We start from the raw sequence: 18,572 nt of genomic DNA on the forward strand, positions 1-18,572 counted from the left end.
GACTCCTAACCCTAAGGTTGTGGGTTCGAGTCTCGGTCCAGCAGTACCATGACTGAGGTGCCCTTGAGCAAGGCACCAAACCCCCAACGGCTCCCCGGGGGGTTCTGGAGCATAAATGGCTGCCCACTGCTCCGAGTGTGTGTTCACGGTGTGTGTGTGCACTTTAGATGGGTTAAATGCAGAGCATGAATTCCGAGTATGGGTCACAATACTTGGCTGTATGTCACGTCACTGTCACTTAAGTCTGGAATGCAATGCAGTGAAATCGGAAAATTTTAAAACACTAGACATCACACACTTGCCAAGTTTGTAAATGGTTACAGAGAAGATCTGGGTATCATATACTAAATGGCTGTGGACTTGCAGGTAGTTTAATCACAAAGAAACATGTGCAACTTGAAAATGTGTTCTAGAATCACCTTTAAATTACAAACATGTTTGATAAAGGGCATAAGGCATAGTAGCATTTAATAGACAGAGCCGTAGATCACTGACAAGCTATGCAATATCGCGTTCATTATCGCAGATGAATCACCTTCGATAATGAACGCAATATTGTGTAGTTTGTCAGTGAACTACGGCTCTGTCTATTAAATGCCACTCCATCTGAAAGCAGGTGATGGCGATTTAGCGGTAATCAGGGAACCGGCTTTACTGACGAAATGCACGTGACAATCGCATGTGATATATCACCCAGCCCTAGTTTGATATCCATAGAATCATAGTCTGAAGATAAAAATAAGAATCTGTACTCATCATACACTACATGGTTTTTTTGTGAAATCTGTCAACTCTGACTGCCCAAAATCTGGCTCAAAATCTAGTTCTAATTATTCTAACTTGTTTACCCCCCCCCCCCCCAATCCTATTTTCTTTTTTATTTTGGGATGGAGGTTATGTTATGATAGAAATCTTTCATGCCTTGATTGTTCAAGCCGATACATGAAGCGGCAGAAGGTTTTGAGCCAAAGCAACAACACCCTAAAGAACAAACAAATGAGCTGTCTTTTCACATGATGCCTTCAGCTACTTACGCATAGGGTTAGTATATGGACGAGAGGAGTACCATACAAAAAGAGAGACACCGGAGCGGCGATTCCGTCGCAGGCTATGCAGGCCATGGTGACCTAGAGTCAATAGTCGTTTCCTGGCAGGACAACTTGATTCCAGTTTAATCCCTGCTTGCTCTCTTTGTCTTCTACCTCCCTACCAGAGTGAGGTGCCACCCTCTCTCTGTTCCTGCCACCCACTTGGCCAAGACAGCTATGGCTGGAGTGAGGAAGTTGGCACGAGTAGTCAGGCACCAGGGTCTCCACCGCCTGATCTTTGCACTCATCCTCTTCTGTCTACTCTCCATGGCCTACTTGGCTTATCATGTCAGTGCTGGACCCAAGATCAAGGAGGCCCCTGTGCCATTACCACTGGGGGACTGTGTAGCTACATCGGTAGTTGGTGGCGGACAAAGGGCTCCACTGTTCCTGCCATCACAGGTCAGCCAACGGCGACACTCGGCGAGGACAGCAGACACCTCTCGGACAGAGCCTGTGGTGTTACTCTTTGTGGAAAGCATCTACTCCCAACTTGGACAAGAGATCGTAGCCATTTTAGAGTCAAGCCGCTTTCATTACCGCACTGAAATTGCACCGGGGAAGGGGGACATGCCTCCTTTGGCTTGGCGAGGTCGTGGCCGATACACCCTCATCATCTATGAGAATCTGCTCAAGTACGTCAACTTGGACTCATGGAACCGCCAGTTACTGGATAAATACTGCCAAGACTATGGAGTGGGAATCATTGGCTTCTATCGGGCAAATGAAAACTCCCCACCCAGTGCTCAGCTTAGAGGCTTCCCTCTCTTCTTGCGTTCAAACCTGCCACTTTGGGATTACAAAGTCAACCCTGCTGCACCCCTGCTCTACATCACCAAACCTAATGAGCTGGAACCTGGCCCTTTACCTGCAGACAACTGGACCACCTTCCTGTCCAACCACAGCACTTATGAGCCTGTGCTGTTAGCTAGCCCCAGACCAGCAGAACCCAATCAGCTCCCAACACACTCACACCAACAAAGAGCACTGCTGGCTACGGTTATGCAGGACCTAGGTCTTCACGATGGGATCCAGCGGGTGTTCTTTGGAGGTAGCTTGTCTTTTTGGCTGCACAAGCTGCTGTTTGTGGATGCTGTGGGCTATTTAACTGGCAGAAGGCTCAGCCTCTCATTGGACAGATTTTTGCTTGTGGATGTGGATGACATCTTTGTTGGAAAGGAGGGGACACGCATGAAAGTGGCAGATGTTGAGGTATGAGCCTTACAAATTTATTGGATATACTCGCCATGTTTGATTCAATTTATTCAGACTTTTCCAGGTGTAAGACATTAAGTGCTTGCCAAAAGTACCATCACTGATACTGATAGTAATATTAAGTGACAGAGCTGTATGATTTGGGGGAAAAAAATGTAATCACGATTTTTGATGATAAAAAAATAATAGTATTGGTCCCCATTGACTTTCATAGTATTTTCTTCCATACTATGCAACTCAATGGGGACCATCAACTGCTTGGTTACCCATATTCTTCAAAATATCTTCTTCTGTGTTCAACAGAAAAAAGAAACTCATGCAGGTTTGGAATAATTTGAGGATGAGTAAATGGCACTAAACACATAAACTGTAAATGACACAAAACTATCCCTCTAAGATTTTGATTTGTTCCCCCATGGTAGCCGATGAAAAACCTATCCCCATAGACTTGCATTGAACCAAAGAGTTCAGTCATTTGAAGTGACTGGAATATCATGGAGACTTGTGGGTGGCTGTTATGACTTGAGTCAATGTGTGCAACCACCTAGCAACTGCCTAGATCACCCTAGCAACAGGCAAAACCACATTAAATGTCTCAGCAACCACCATTTACATTTTTATGAGAAAATGTAAAAAAAAAAATCTTGTTTGTTTATATGAAATCATCAGTTTGTGGGGTTGATAGGGAATCAGACATCAGTCAGACCTGACCCAGTTTGTCTTCCATCAAAGGTATCTTTTGTTTGAATAATCCGAACTCTTTATTCTCAGAGCTACTCTCTAACAGCCGTCACACTCCCAGAGCTCCTCCATGACTGAACTGAAGCTAATGAATTAGCACACTTAGTACATAGTACAGATCAGGGAGATGTATTCTCTCTCTGCCCTTGTTTGTAGAGAGCCGTGATTATTGTGCGAGAGGGAAAGCTTGTTTGTAATGCAGTGGAGCATGGTGTTCTCCTTTCACCATCCCTCTCTCCCATCTCCTGAGAGTGAAAAAAAGGCTCTCGCTGAAGGCTAGCATGGGGCTAATTAGACCGGCTCACTTTTTAATTTGAGCAGATAAGTTCTCATAGGGGGTTCTGCGTGCCCCACCACACCAAAAGCAATGTCATGCCTGAGGTTTTTGGTTTCACATTTCTCTCTCTTTCCCTTGCTTTTTCCCTTGCCTTTTTATTCTATCCTTATTATTTCTTTTCACACTTTATCTTCCTTGCCTTTCTTGTCTCTGCAAAATCTGCCCTCTTTTATCTACCTCTTCTTCAACCTGCATCTGTATAATATCAAAATAATATACTTGATATAACTAGGGCTACCGGTATTGCTGGTAGACTATGTGATAGAAGAAATGTCAACCTGAAACTTTTATACAATACTAGATATATTTGTGTGGCTATGAGAACCACTTTATTTTTTACACCTGGGAAAACAAAACACTGAATAATTCAAAAAAAGAGAGCAAAATGTTTCCATGTCCAGATGAGAAGAACCTGAATATAAAGTTTAGCTGTTTACTGTTGTTTATGTTGCACCTGCCATATTAATACAGAAATGAAGTGATGTGCGGTCACAGCTTTGAATGTGACTTAGCCAGTCAAAGTTTAATGCTTATCCAAAATAGGTTTTAACACATGGCTATTCACTGTATCTTCAATCTTCTCTTAACTTGCAGCAAAAAGGCTAACTGTTCTGCAAGATATCACTGTGACTCATATTGTGATATAACATTAATTCCACCCACCCTTAGTTGTAACCTACAGTGGCTTCATATACCCTGAAATAATGATGCTCATCAGTCAGCATCTAAGTTATTTAGATTATGTATGTTTGTGCCAGCTGAGATGTTTTATCTCCCTCCTCTCTAGGCGCTGCTTCACACACAAAATAAACTCCGTTCTCTGGTACCTAATTTCACCTTCAACCTGGGTTTCTCTGGCAAGTTTTTTCATACAGGTATGATGAAGTTGATGGTTGTGTGAGATATAGAGATAAAACCATCTCCACCTCCACATGCTCATTTATCGTCTCTTTCTGGTCTTGTTCTTCAGGTACAGATGAGGAAGATGAGGGTGATGACACCCTGCTTCGACACCGGCAGGAGTTCTGGTGGTTCCCACATATGTGGAGTCATATGCAGCCTCATCTCTTCCACAACGTCTGTGTACTCGCAGAACAGATGAGACTTAATAGACAGTTTGCACAGGTCAGAATCTGCCCTGATAGATGCCAAATAATATGCTGTTCAGTTCTCTTTTCTGATACATGATTTTGAATTGGTTTTCCATGGCTGTAAAGTAATGTCTCTTTCAGGAGCATGGGATCCCCACAGACATGGGTTACGCTGTAGCCCCCCATCACTCAGGTGTGTACCCTGTGCACAGTCAGCTTTATGAGGCCTGGAAGAGCGTTTGGGGCATCAAGGTGACTAGCACAGAAGAGTATCCTCATCTCAGGCCTGCCCGCTACCGCAGAGGCTTCATACACAACGGCATCCAGGTGGGAACTCAAGTGCACCTACAGTGTCTCCATTTAACCATGTGTTTTATGGGGAATTTACATAAGATGTTTGGGTGCCTTCTAGTGTCTAGCAAAACAGCTAGACTAAATGCAACAAAATGTAGCACAGGATGCATGCTATTTTTAACTTGATGCAATGTTTATGGTTCAAAATACTCAAAAACTGCGATGCAGCAGATAAAGACATTCATGTGAATGCATGTGACTCAGCAGAGGTGCTTTTAAAGGAGATTCATTTTAAGACGTGTGTAATGATTGCTGTCTAACAGCTAATGCATGCAGCACGCTGTCAACAATGGCAGGTATTAATGTGTCAATTATAAACTGTAACAGATCTGCCTTTTGGCTATGCTGACACACCTTAATTCAGAGCAAATATGTTTGGTATCTTTCCCTGCATGGAATATTTTTTTAAAAATAATGGAATCACTTTACATTAAGGTGTTATTTTCAGTTAATTTATGTTTGGTTTTTTTACACTTTTACAGCATTTCTTAAAAAAGGTTAATTGTCAACATTTTGGAAAAATTAAGATTTTCTTAATTTTTTTAAGACATCTAATATATAAGACTGAATGTATTTGTTTAAAAATATACAGTAATATTTTGAATTATTATTGGAATTTAAAGTAACTTTTCTATTTTAATATATATTTGAATGTGCTTAAAATATATTCATATAATGGCAAAGCTGATTTTTTAGCAGCCGTTACTTCTGCTTTGTCACATGATCCTTCAGAAATCATTCTAATACGACGGTTTACTTATTTATTATTGGTATTAACAATGGTTTAAATTTCTAATATGTTGATTTGCTTCTTAATTATTATACGTGCTCAATTATTAACAATGGTTTTTATTATTATCCTCATTGAACAGTTTTTTCTGTATTTTATTTTTGTGGTATTAAACTCTCTTAAAATATATTTTTATATATGTATTTTTTTTCTTATAAATTTTTGTTTTGTTGTTGTTATTGACTTATTTCAAAAACATAAAAATTATTTTTTAAAGTGATTGAATATTAAGTAATAATTATGGAGGTATTTAAATTAACATCAACCTAGATTAATAGTTTTGTAAAAAAAAAAAAAAAAAAAAACATTTTTAGTGAACAATACCAATGCATTTTACTAATTTTAACAAATCGAATCAAGCTTTAAAATTTTCCATGAAACATTCTGTATCCATCAAGCATTCTGAATATAAGCTATTAGTGTGATTTGGCTAGTAAGTTGTGCTTGGGTTTGTGTATCAGGTTCTCCCCCGGCAAACCTGTGGGCTTTTCACACATACCATCTTCTACAAAGATTATCCAGGAGGCCCTCAGGAGCTGGACAAGAGCATTCGTGGAGGAGAGCTGTTTCTTACAGTGCTGCTCAATCCGGTTAGTGTCACACCCGCAACGACGCACTAGCCCAGATACAGCCAACACCTAAAATAATGGTCTAATATGACAAACGTTGTCTTTTTGACCTACTTGTCCCTGTCCTCTCCCATGGGTAGGTTAGTATATTCATGACTCACCTGTCAAACTATGGCAACGACCGGCTGGGCCTGTACACCTTTGAGTCACTGGTGAGGTTTGTGCAGTGCTGGACTCACCTGCGCCTGCAGACACTGCCTCCTGTCCGCCTCGCTCAGAAATACTTCCAGATCTTCCCTGATGAGAGAGACCCTTTGTGGCAGGTTTGTGCAATTACATTTTCATGCTTATAACTGGGTGAATCTCATAGAGGCTGCCAAATACATAGTATGTATTTTACCCCAATAATAAAGCATATTAAATATTATAATAAAATGTCATTCAAAATTATTTTGCATGCCATTACAACTAACATTGTTCTAAAATAGGCTTTTTTTATTTAAAAAAAAAATTATTCAATAATATTCTCGACAATCGTTTTTAATAAATAACTTTCTTTTAGCTAAGGTTTCTTGGTTTTGTTTTAAATTAATTTAGAATTTTTTTTAACACATTTTTCCCCCACATCCATTGGTTATCAAAGACAAACTGACAGGCTCTTTACAGTACCTGTGGATCCCCTGTTAAAATTAAAATGCATGTTTAGGTAATGAACAGGAAAACTGGTCACAAGTGATTTATATTAGTCTCGTATTAATTTATGCTCGCATTATACTTACAAATACTCTCCCTGATAAACAGAACCCGTGTCATGACAAGAGACACAAAGACATCTGGTCCAAAGAGAAGACCTGTGACAGACTGCCCAAGTTTCTAGTGATTGGCCCTCAGAAGACCGGTAACAAAACCTCTATATGATTATTTTTTTTATCTAACTATTTTTTATAAAAATAGTTAGATACAGTATGCATTCTGTTTTGATTATACTATATACTGTATGTATGTAAGGTTGTTTGCAGTAACAGAAATGTTGTTTGTTAGTCATTAAAACCATTAGACACTTATATACAATTTAATAATAAGCAGAACACTTCATTCCACATACAAGTCACATAACACAGAATATTTCCTAGAAATGTGATTAATAGTTGATCAAAACACTTTGATGCAGTGGTGTCGTGCTCTTTTTGCAGGAACCACTGCGCTTCACTCGTTTCTTGCCCTTCATCCTGCCATTACCAGCAGCTTCCCCAGCCCCGTCACCTTTGAGGAGGTGCAGTTCTTCAGTGGACCAAACTACCAGCGTGGCATTGACTGGTAACCATGGAAACCCCATCCATATCTCATTTTCTTTGTTTCCAAATCAAATACCATAGCCTCACTCACATCACACTGACACAATTTTTTTTCCTCCAACATTTTTGGATCATGCTAAATGCATAATTTTTTTTTATTTTAATGAGTATATTGTGTCTATTGCATGATTGACAAAACAACAGTTGAATAATTTCTGTAAATTTTAATTGAAGGACAGAAGGACCCATCAATGGACTCTCCCAACCCCCACCCCCCAAAAGCAAGAATGAAGCTTTTTTAAGTTATATGAATGTAACACATAAAACCAAAGCAACTAAAGCAGTAAATGTCAAACATGGATTTAATGACAACAAAAAAAAAAGTATTCAAAATGTATCTATTAACTTGTATTCTGTAAAGGAGTGGAAAACTTTTCAAATACTCTGTCAAATAAACTTTACCTTAATTTTAATCTTATTTTTATAAATAAATGGGGTTTCTATCTCTTTTTTTTGCGAACTTTGTAATTTTGTGTTGCTATTTGGACATAGTAAAACACCCACAGATTTAGCAGAAAACATCTGGGTCATATTTGCATGTTCCTCTGGCAGTGGTATAATTCTAACCTTGAAGTCAGGATTAGGCATAAAATAATGTCTTTAGAATGATTCATAGTGTACATGTGAAAATCTTCACCTTACAATGGTTATTGAAAGCAAAAATGCTACAAAATGCACCTCATATTTTATGAGAGTGTGTGACATGCTAGAGCAAAACGTGCACTGTTTTTGAAGTCAGCACTCCAAATTTAGCAAGAAACAAGTATTGGATTCCATTCATCAAATATGATGCATAAACAAAATAATTCTTAGTGAATTCCCCTCTTAATCTTTTATTGATATTGGATTTGCCTTTTGCATGAGAAGTGTTATGTTAATTCTGTCTGTTTTGTCTCAGGTACATGGATTTTTTCCCTGTACCATCAAACGTAAGCACAGACTTCCTGTTTGAGAAGAGCGCAAACTACTTTGACACTGAAGTTGCCCCGAAGAGAGCAGCCGCCCTGTTACCAAGAGCCAAAATCATCTCTATACTCATCAACCCTGCTGACCGCGCGTATTCCTGGTACCAGGTGCGTTTGTATAGCTTGGTTAGTTCGCATTAATCTGTTAACCACTGCTGGTGGATGTCATAACTACACCGTCTGATGTAAAATTGACTTTTATTTTTATTGAAAATAAAAAAAAATTTGATAAATGTATTATCTGAAGTAAAATTTTTTATTTTTTTTTATTTTTTTTTAATTTTAAGACTGTTGTTTTTTGTTATGGTTAGTTTTCTGTTGTTTAAAATTGTGATTTTTTATTTTATTTTAAAAAACTTGGTTAGTTTGAATATTTGTAAACGGACCAAAACGGAGACTTTTGAAAACGATGGCATGGCTGCCCACATTCGCTCTGCGTATCCTTGACAACCATGTGAACAATAACCTAATGCTCATAGTTGTACCCATAAATATGTAAAGGTAGATTCCCATTCGACCGCTCAAAGCATGTAGAAGCATCCTCCATCTAAATAATTGGGCATCTACCTATACATATCTATGGTTATACCTGCATGAATGGTCATGTGACATGCATTTTCGGTTGTGTAGTGTAAACGGAGATCGTTTCTGAAACACAGTAAAAATGCCAGTTTTTCATTTTAAAACACTGTTTTAAAGCAAAAACGCACTAGTGTAAACAGGGCCTTAGGAAACACAGTAGATTTCAAACCATCAGGGATGCTGCACCAGCCAATCAACTGCCATTGAGACAAAGAGAAATGCAAATGGATCGCATTTTCCAGATATTATTGACTTCCTCTATAGCAACACATACAATGAAAACTACAACTGTTTCATTTCACTTCTGTCACTCTTTGTAGCATCAGAGGGCTCATCAGGACCCTGTGGCGCTAAACCACACGTTTCATGAGGTGATCTCTGCAGGGCCATCGTCCCCCGCAGGTCTGCTGTCTCTGCACCACCGCTGCCTGCAGCCTGGAGCCTACAGCAGCCATCTGGAGCGCTGGTTACACCACTACCAGCCCAGTCAGGTGTGTTCACACACACACACACACAGCCACCTTCAGGCACTTGCTTAAATAATATTTATGTAGCCAGGTGTGCACACAAAAGATCTGTCTCTTTAAAGAACTCTTTTCATCTTAGTCAGCAGCTGTTACATGCTATGATGTAACTAACCTTCCTTTCAGTCCTGGATGCTAATTGGTCAACAGTCTTCAAAACATGAATAAATAGACAATATAACAGCAGCTATGACACACAACACTGGTTCAGCTGGCTTTTTTTTCTGTATTGTGTTTTAATCACTGTATTTTTCCCTCATAATATGTTTTTTTTTTTTGGTTTATTTATGTTTTAATTGAATAAGTTATGTTTTAATGATTTCTTACACTGTTTTTACTGATAAAATATTTGGCATAACTTGAAGAATACGTTCAAAAGCAGGGTTGGTAAGATTTTTTTTAATGTTTTTGAAATAAGTCTCTAATGCTCGCAGAGGATGCATTTGTTTGATTAAAAATACAATAAAAAATGTTATATTGTGCAATGCTATTGCAATTTAAAATTATGGTTTTTTTTTTTGTTATGATTACAATAAAAAATGTTTTATTGTGATTTGTTTAAAATATAAATATTTTGTAAGATTATAAATGTCTTTACTGTTACTTAAGATCAATTACATGCATACTTGCTGAATTTGGGTATTATTTGTTTAAAATATCAAACTTTTGAAAAGTAGTGTAAATTTATAAACGTAGAAAATTTATATAGATTAATGAGCTGCTATTCCTTTACAGGTCTTTTTTGAGATCTAGCTTTTTAAACTGTTTAAGCTTGTTTTGATACGTTTCTCATATTTCAAGTTAAGTAATCTTGAAGCCCCCTAGTGGACCCCAGGACCCTGTTCATTTATTAGTGTATTACTGTAAATTATTTTGAGAAATAATCTAGAATATTCACACACACAAGCTTGAGCTTCCTAAAGTCTTCAGAGTGCTCTAAGTGAACCTGCACTCATTCAAAATCAACCCATAACAGTCTTGAGCAGGTGTGTTGAGCTGCATCAGTGTGTGTGACGTGTGTTTTATCCTGCGAACAGCTGCTGATAGTGGATGGTGTGCAGCTGCGCTCCAGTCCTGCTCAGGTGATGGATGGCATTCAGAAGTTCCTCGGAGTCACACCGTACTACAACTACACACAAGCGCTGACGTATGAGCTCTCATTATTATTGGACACCTAGATTCCAAGAGCTAGATTCCAAGAGCTAGATTCGCTACAGAACGTAGTCTCAATCCTGGATTCTATTTGATCACATTTTAATTATGAATATATGTCCTTAAAATTGTATGTGATTTTTATTTATTTATTTTTTTAAACCAAAAGCATTTCATTGGATAAGATACAAAATATTCTGATATTCTTGTTATTGGAGATGTACCTAGTTCCTGCTCTCTATTTAAAGGTTTGATGAGAGTAAAGGTTTCTGGTGTCAGAAACTGGAGGCAGGACGTACTCGCTGTCTGGGAAAGAGCAAAGGAAGGAAGTATCCAGAAATGAGCCTGGAGGTACAACTCACTTCTCTACATCAGAGCTCCAGATATGAAGATAAGATGGATATACTTTAACTGAACAAAAATAGACATGGTGTTTCAGTTATAGTAACTTCTCTACATCAGATTTTGTTTTATTATGTTTAGTTGGATGTAATTTTGCTGATGGAATGGAATGTATACAATCTATTTTGAGAGTCAGTTTGAAATCAAGTGGGAATAGAGCAAATTAGATTTCAAATACAACTTAATTTCAGTCACCGAGTGCTGATCAGTGTGTTGCAGCATTTGGTCACATCATTTGCACCCTTGTGTTTTCTTCTACGTCCAGTTTAGTGTAAAGATGCTAAAAACAATTCCCTGGCTGATCATTAATATTCAATCAGTATATATGTTATTTTAATGTATGTTGTGCATTGTGTACATTGTGTATGTATAGAAGCCCATATCTGCCACATGAGTAAATGTAAATCCTAAATAAAAAGTTAATATTTGGTCAATTGTGACATAAGTCAATTGTGACATGAAAAGTCATAATTATGGAACATTATGGAAAATCTGTTATTCTTTTTGACTTTATCTCAGGATTTGACTTGATTAGATTATTACTCAAAATTATGAGATAAAAAGTATAATTATGACAAGTACATTTTTTTCTCATTTCAACTTTTTCTTAGAATTTTTACAATGTCACTTGTTCATGAGATATAAAAATAATATAAAAAGTAAAAAAAATGTATCATATTTTGAACAAATGACATTGTCAAACTTCTGAGAAAAAGTTGAAATTGAGATGACATTAGTTGATTATGACAAGTCAAAATTCTAAAATAAAAAATGAATGATGTTATATTTGATATAAAAAGGCAAATTTATGATTACTTTTTTATTTGTCTCAGAATTAAAACTTTGTCATTTTTATAATTTTGTCTTTAATAATTGACTTATCTCAAATCTTATAATTTCAACTTTCTCAGAAGTATGAGATGACAAAAAATGACAAGTAAAAATGATAAAATCATAACTTTGACTTTTTATCTCATAATTATAACTTTTTGTCATTACATTTTTAAATGTGTCATCATTAACTTTTCTCATCATTTTGGATGTCATAATTGTTTCTCCATAAATGTGTGTGTAACTCCCATTGAATGTGTTCCTCTCTCCAGTCGAGGGTGTTTCTGTCGGAGTATTACCGCGAGCAGAACGTGGAGTTACTCAGGATGTTGAAACGTCTGGGTCAGCCTCTGCCCATTTGGCTCAGAGATGAACTGCACAACGCCAGCTGGAGCTGATCAGAACCTGTATAAGGAGAACCACGGCAGAACCCTGCTCCACACAGGAGACCTCAGGGCCCGTGTGCGGCAGGAGCCAAAAGAGGACTGACCCCTCTCGCCCTCCATACTCCGCACAGGCTCTGATGGAACAGACGGGCCGATCACGCTGTCAGTCTGCATGAAGCCCTCAGAGTCACAGGAGAAGCCCTCAACCTTGTTATGGGAACTTGTAGTGGACATTCATGGATATGGAAATGAGAGCGACCCGATTGGACAGCTTTAAAAAGACTTCTAGAGTGGTTGGATATCAGCTGTGAACTGGCTGTTTTGAAATGCAAATATAGTCTTCTAGGAAGAGAGGGAATCGCACAGAACCTCCAGGAGCATTTTGTGGAAATACCCATGAAAGGAAGGGACTATGAGAGGATTATTTAAATTTTATTCTCAAAAGTCTTTAACTCTGCTAAGCAGAGAAGTATTTAAATGTGTCTCATAAATTTATGCCATGTTGCTGCCTTTCTCAAAACAGTTGCTATTGAGCTGATTTCTGTTTGCCGTCAAAAAACATTGTGCAGCCCAAGAAGCTATAAAGAAGATTTGAGGTTCATAGCTACTTTTAGCAGATTTTCTGTTTTAATTTAATGAACTGGGCAAATGTTTCTTTACTAAAATGATCATTTTTGACATTTTTCTTCAAAATTTTGGGGTAGGTAAGATTTTTTAAATGTTTTTGAAAGAAGCCTCTTATGCTCACCAAGGCTGCATTTATTTGCGCTAAAAATACAGTAAAAAAGTCATATTGTGAAATATTACAACTCTCTATTAGTTAAATAAAATATTTAAAAATAAATGAATTACACCAGTCTTCAGTCACATGATCAAATATGCTGATTTGTTTTTCAAGAAACATTTTCAATGCATCCAATCTTGATGTATTTTTGCTGCATTCTATAATGATTAGAAAGTCCAAAAGAATAGCATTTATTTGAAATAGAAACTTTTGATTAATTTAATGCATTCTTGCTAAATAAAAGTATTAATTTCCTAAAACTACAAGCTTACTGACCCCAGACTTTTGAACACTAGCGTATACGATCTGCAGATAATGGCACCATTCCAAATCCTAGCACGCATGTCAAGGTGTCACATCTAGGCAGGAAATGTAATTATACTGTTTTTTTTTAATAGAACTTTGTTTTAACATTAAAGCAGCACTGAAATTAAAGGATTTTTTAAAATTTTATTTTTATTTTAAAATTTTATTGAAATTATTCTTACATAAAGAAACAAAAATGATTTCTATAATCTTTAGAAATTAAATTGCACCTGGAAAACCTTTCTTTGTTTTTTTTTTTTTTTTTAATGGCCAAAATGACAACTACGGTATACTGTATTGAGTGAATGTGCATTGTGTATGTGTAGCAACAGCCGGATACATAAAAATGAATCAACAGTAATGTGATTTCAAGTCATGTCTGGTGTTCAGTTTAAGTACACACATATTGGGAAATAAAGGCACAGAATGGAGACAGGCATCTCATTTTTCTCTTCTTCAAAGTGTAAAGTGAGGTGAACTAGTGGGGTGAGTATCTTATCTGTGCTTCTGCAGTCTACTTTATCAGCTGCGAGGAAGCGTAGAGAGAAGAGTTTGATTAATCACTGTACAGAAACAAGAGACTCGCCCTCCATTTGAGAGCTTTGGGGCCCAGCCGCTCGAATGCAGGAAACAAAGCCCTTAAATAAGACTTGCTCATGTCCACTGGGAGCCACCACAGACAGTACACTGTGTGCTGGAGGGGAGAGAAGGAAAAATAAATGGTGTGCACTTGTATAAAGTGCCTATGTATCTGAATGCAGACGCGCTATTGATGCAGCAAATGCTGCTTGTATTAAACTATTACTTTGGGGCTGTTTCCTAGTACATCTTTACAGTTGGACACCCATCAAAGCTATAAGCTTCTGTGTCATTGTTTTTTTATTTTTTACCATGAAGGTACTTGTGCATGTACAATAGCAAAGGGAAGGAGCTTTTATGGCTGTTTCAAACAGAAAGCCCAGGTCTAATTCACAGTACATTAAACATGGCATGATTATTGGTTCATTAAGCACAGGTCATACACTGAAGGCAACACCCAGAACACTGAACAAGGAATGGGGCCCCCGTGAGAAACTAATGTGGTTTCAAAACTATATTATTGCTAACTTTTCTTACATTAACCAGCAATACGTTACAGCATGTGAGGTGCATTCAGTAGTTCTTCAGCTAATGTTAGCATTGCTGTACTTAAGAGTGCACTAGGCTGCACCGCCATCTATCGACGTGGATCAACAAGATCATCTCAGTTTTATCAAAATTGCATTGATGATGTAATTTAGAAAGTGCTCCACACAATAATTCAATTACCTGATGTCTGAATTTTAAATGATATTATGACTGACAACCTTTTATCTACTAACATCTGTGAAATGTTCAAATAAAATTATAAAAAAAAGTTTCATAACATGGTAAACACATTTTAGCCTTTAAATAAAGAAAAGTGTCGTCAAAATGATAATTGATTTATAAATGATTATATGCATTTTATCTGCTCCATAAATAACTCTAGAATCTAAATCAAAAACTTAAGCTTGTTTTTCCATCAGCTGGCATTCAAATTCGGTCCATTTTTTAGCCAGACAAAAACTGCACACAGGCTAAATGTAAATGTAACTGTCTGTAAATCCACTCTATTACACTAGGTGGCGCTTATGGAACAGCAGAATTACAGCTGTTTCGCATAACCTCTGTGAACAAAGCAGCGTTGCAATTAAGAACATTACATATTATTAAAAACATGAAGTATTATAAGAACTTAAAGTATAAAGAACAATTCTATGTTTTCTAAAATATGCTTTACTCTTATTCATACTTTATAAATGTAAACCCATTGTTTTCCAATCTTACAAAATGAGATTTTATGAGTTTAGATTTAGTTTGGGTGCAGTACCAACCATATGTTTCAACCTATTTTTGGCCAAAAGTACAAATATGACTTTTTTTTTTTTCCAGGACCATTTAACCATTTGAATCAGATCTGTGGATTTTTTTTTTCTGCTAACACTGCAAGTACCAACACTTTTACCAAATTTTGTACCATTCCACATAAGCAAAAAAAGGTAAAAAAAAAATGACTGAAAATCATGACAACGTTAATGCATACAATATTTTAAATCAGCATCTCAACTTATGAGATGTGCATGAAATCACAAAAGAGGTTGCATTTTCCATTGTAATAATGTGCACGGATTAATCTTTCACGATAAGATCAGTGACATGCATCAAGCACATACAGTAAATGCTGCTTTCATGTTGAATTTTACATTTGCACAAAGAAAACCCAGAATCAGTTGCAGAAATGCTCTTTTTATTAAATACTTTCCAGATCAAGTTTCAATAATAACAAAGCTATGATGAAGACCTACTAACATTCAGACAAACACTTGATAGTTGTCATTTCATGGTTTTATTAAATGTATGATCATGCAAAAATCCAGCATCCATGTTTAAACTCCAAGTATATACGAAGCCCAATAGTATACCATTACAATGCAATAGATTTACTTAGAATGAGGGGAGCATACCAAGCAGAGGCTTTTGTTTTATATATATATTTTTTTTTTACTATTTTCTACTTTTTTTTTTATTTTTTTTATTTTTTTTACTTTTTCATTTTTAATATGGTACATCACTTATAATTCCCAATGGAGTGATTTTCATGTCGAGATGCAAATACTATGAGATTTTTTTCCCTTTTTTATTAAGTAAACACAGACAGTGGAAAAAAAGAAAAGTATACATGCATATCCGCCAGTTTATTTAAACTGCGTGTTTGATTTCTCCTGTCATTGGACGGGTGGGCCAGGAGACTCATACTCGCCATCTGGCCCAGGATTCAGACCGAGCTTTCAGGGGTTGGATATTTATTTCGCTAAATCTAAATCTACCAGCTAGTGACTCCTCGTGGCCATCTTTTCATTTTCATGGAGCTGAAGATGTCAATCATGTAAAATGATGTAAGTAAAAATTAAAATAATAAAAAGTGTAATCTAGTTTGGCCAGGCAAGGCAGCAGTTCCCCATAGCACAAAGGAAAAAGAAAACAGCGATAAAAAAAAAAAAAACGCAACAAGCACGAGACACAAAACAGACGTGAAAACAGCATCGTCACATACAGTATAACCTGACAGCATCACTACCATTGTTGTAAAGGTGATAAACACACGTGCGGAGGTTTAGTCCTGATATGTCACGAAGCCCAGCACACGATGAGGTTGTGCCAACACTACATGTATTTACAGACCCATACAAAAGACTGATGTGTTCCAAGGAGACGGGGTGTTTTTTCCCACACGTAATATATTGCCTCAAATGAAACTATACTAAAATCTATCTAAAGACAAAACCATAGCAGTGATGAAAAGCATTCGTGCAGCTACAGATGAACTTAAGAGATTAATCACTCGTGACAATCAAACCCTCACTTCTAAGTAACATTAAAACTAAATTTAAATAGTCAGTGCCATAAAACCTGCGTAATATAGTTGGTGGTGAATCTAACAAACCACTGTGACTTGTAATCGTACGAACATTAAAACTGTGATTTTAAACAACAGAACTACGGCAACTGGACGTGTTTGGATTTTCCCCGCGCGCTCCTTGTGATCGGATGAACTAAACGACATGTATTTACAGAGCATGTTCACCCCCGTCACCGACATGAAGCACGACTACGACAACACTGAGGACAGGGCGAGTTAGACACGTCCGACGTTACTAAAACAACTGAGTACTTTTACAATGCAGCAGTGTGTGTGTAAGAAAGGACGGCGAGTTTTAAAGGAGACTTCATCACAACATACCAGACTACTGAAGCTATTTTCACTATGATGATGTAGTTTGTAAAAATGACTAGATTTAGTCGCTGAGATTGGAAACTGGAGTGAAGTTCATGTCTATCACAGTACGTCCTGCAGTGGTTTGTCTACATCGTGAACGTGTCCTAACTAAACAGCAAGAGCGAATCTACTGGTCGGTGTTCAGCTGTGCGCCGTTCACTTGGGCTTTCCTTATATTAAATCTAAATGAGGGATACAATTTATACAAGTTCTGATCGCACCCACACAAACTTATCGAGCGCGGTCAGGTACGACATCTTCCCCTAAACCTGGATGGTGTCTCCTTTAAATATCTCTGTATATCTTTACATGTTTATTTAGATTAACTTAAAAAATAAAATAGTCTTAAAAATTCTAACTGAACACAAAATACTTGTGTTATGTCAGTCCCAAAAAAAAAAAAAAAAAGGAAAATAAAGAGTTCCACATTAACACAAGAGATTACTAAAACCTGGGCCGCACAAACCTTCTCTTAGACCCGGGTTACATAAAAAGCCAACACCAAACAAACACTCCTTAAAAAGACTAAAAACTACACTTTGGTTCTTTTTTTGATATGAAGAACTTCTGAATATTTTCACTGCCTTGCTCTTGGATTAGTCGACCCCTTCCCATAATTGCTTTTGTGTCCAAAAATGTGCAAAGTATACAAGAAGGACTCGTGACAAACCTGTACACTTTAGCATTCTTTGGGCACAAGTCCATTTTGTGATTTTTTTCTTTTAGTTGAAAGAAGTTGAAGCCCCCCACCCTCCCAACTCCCACCTTGGTTTACCTACATAAATGCTTTTCAAACTTTGATTGTAGCTTCTGGTTCAGCTAGTGATTTTTACAATATACAGTATATTTATGAATTCATAGATCAGTACTTACAACACCTTCTGAACATCTTTAACGGGCAAAAGAAGATGGTTCCGTGGGAAAAGGACAAAACAGCACCCCCATGTGGGCGTCAGATACATGCACCGTCCCTTGGGCGGGGCCACAGCCGCGGCCAGCTCCCGTTGGTCAAAGATTGGACAGGATAAGTGGTGTTGACAGTTGAACTGGATGTTGTCAGAGTTCCTCACTGGTGTGTCTGTAACTTTAAGAGCTGTCATCCAGCTGGCCTTCACGTGCCCGTCCAGCCACAAAGAAGAAACATTCCCATCATCTTGAGAATCCAGGTAAGCTGGAAAAAATTAAGTTGCAATTGATATAAATGATATATAAAGTCACAGAATTAAGTCGTGATTAAAAAGTATCAAACGCCAGTTTAGGAT

At 37.3% G+C, this 18,572-nt stretch overlaps 2 protein-coding genes across 2 annotated transcripts in view; one reads left to right on the forward strand and one right to left on the reverse strand.

Moving 5' to 3' along the window:
• Positions 1 to 904: 904 nt before the first annotated feature.
• On the forward strand, positions 905 to 13,169 carry LOC109100028 (bifunctional heparan sulfate N-deacetylase/N-sulfotransferase 2-like). The gene is made up of 13 exons (XM_042735886.1): positions 905 to 2,300; positions 4,169 to 4,256; positions 4,352 to 4,506; positions 4,614 to 4,799; positions 6,078 to 6,206; positions 6,326 to 6,508; positions 6,987 to 7,083; positions 7,379 to 7,502; positions 8,439 to 8,613; positions 9,408 to 9,578; positions 10,649 to 10,758; positions 11,012 to 11,114; positions 12,269 to 13,169. Exons 1-13 carry the CDS (start codon positions 1,266 to 1,268, stop codon positions 12,392 to 12,394), a joined length of 2,682 nt encoding a protein of 893 aa, XP_042591820.1. The 5' UTR covers positions 905 to 1,265; the 3' UTR covers positions 12,395 to 13,169.
• A 2,590-nt stretch (positions 13,170 to 15,759) lies between these two features.
• The window catches only part of LOC109079777 (calcium/calmodulin-dependent protein kinase type II subunit gamma-like), an 81,645-nt gene continuing 78,832 nt past the window's right edge, over positions 15,760 to 18,572 (reverse strand). Inside the window, exon 24 of the mRNA XM_042734856.1 lies at positions 15,760 to 18,481. The gene's annotated coding sequence lies outside the window, so the exon portion shown is untranslated. The remainder of the gene's footprint in view (positions 18,482 to 18,572) is intronic.

The sequence above is a fragment of the Cyprinus carpio genome, chromosome B12 (genome assembly GCF_018340385.1).
Source record: "Cyprinus carpio isolate SPL01 chromosome B12, ASM1834038v1, whole genome shotgun sequence".
Taxonomy (NCBI): Eukaryota; Metazoa; Chordata; class Actinopteri; order Cypriniformes; family Cyprinidae; genus Cyprinus; species Cyprinus carpio.

Coding starts and splice junctions, on each gene's coding strand:
- LOC109100028 (XM_042735886.1), top strand. CDS start 1,266: ATGGCTGGAGTGAGGAAGTTGGCACGAGTAGTCAGGCACCAGGGTCTC. Junction 7,084..7,378: donor GATTGGCCCTCAGAAGACCG/GTAACAAAACCT, acceptor CTCTTTTTGCAG/GAACCACTGCGCTTCACTCG. Junction 10,759..11,011: donor AACTACACACAAGCGCTGAC/GTATGAGCTCTC, acceptor CTCTATTTAAAG/GTTTGATGAGAGTAAAGGTT.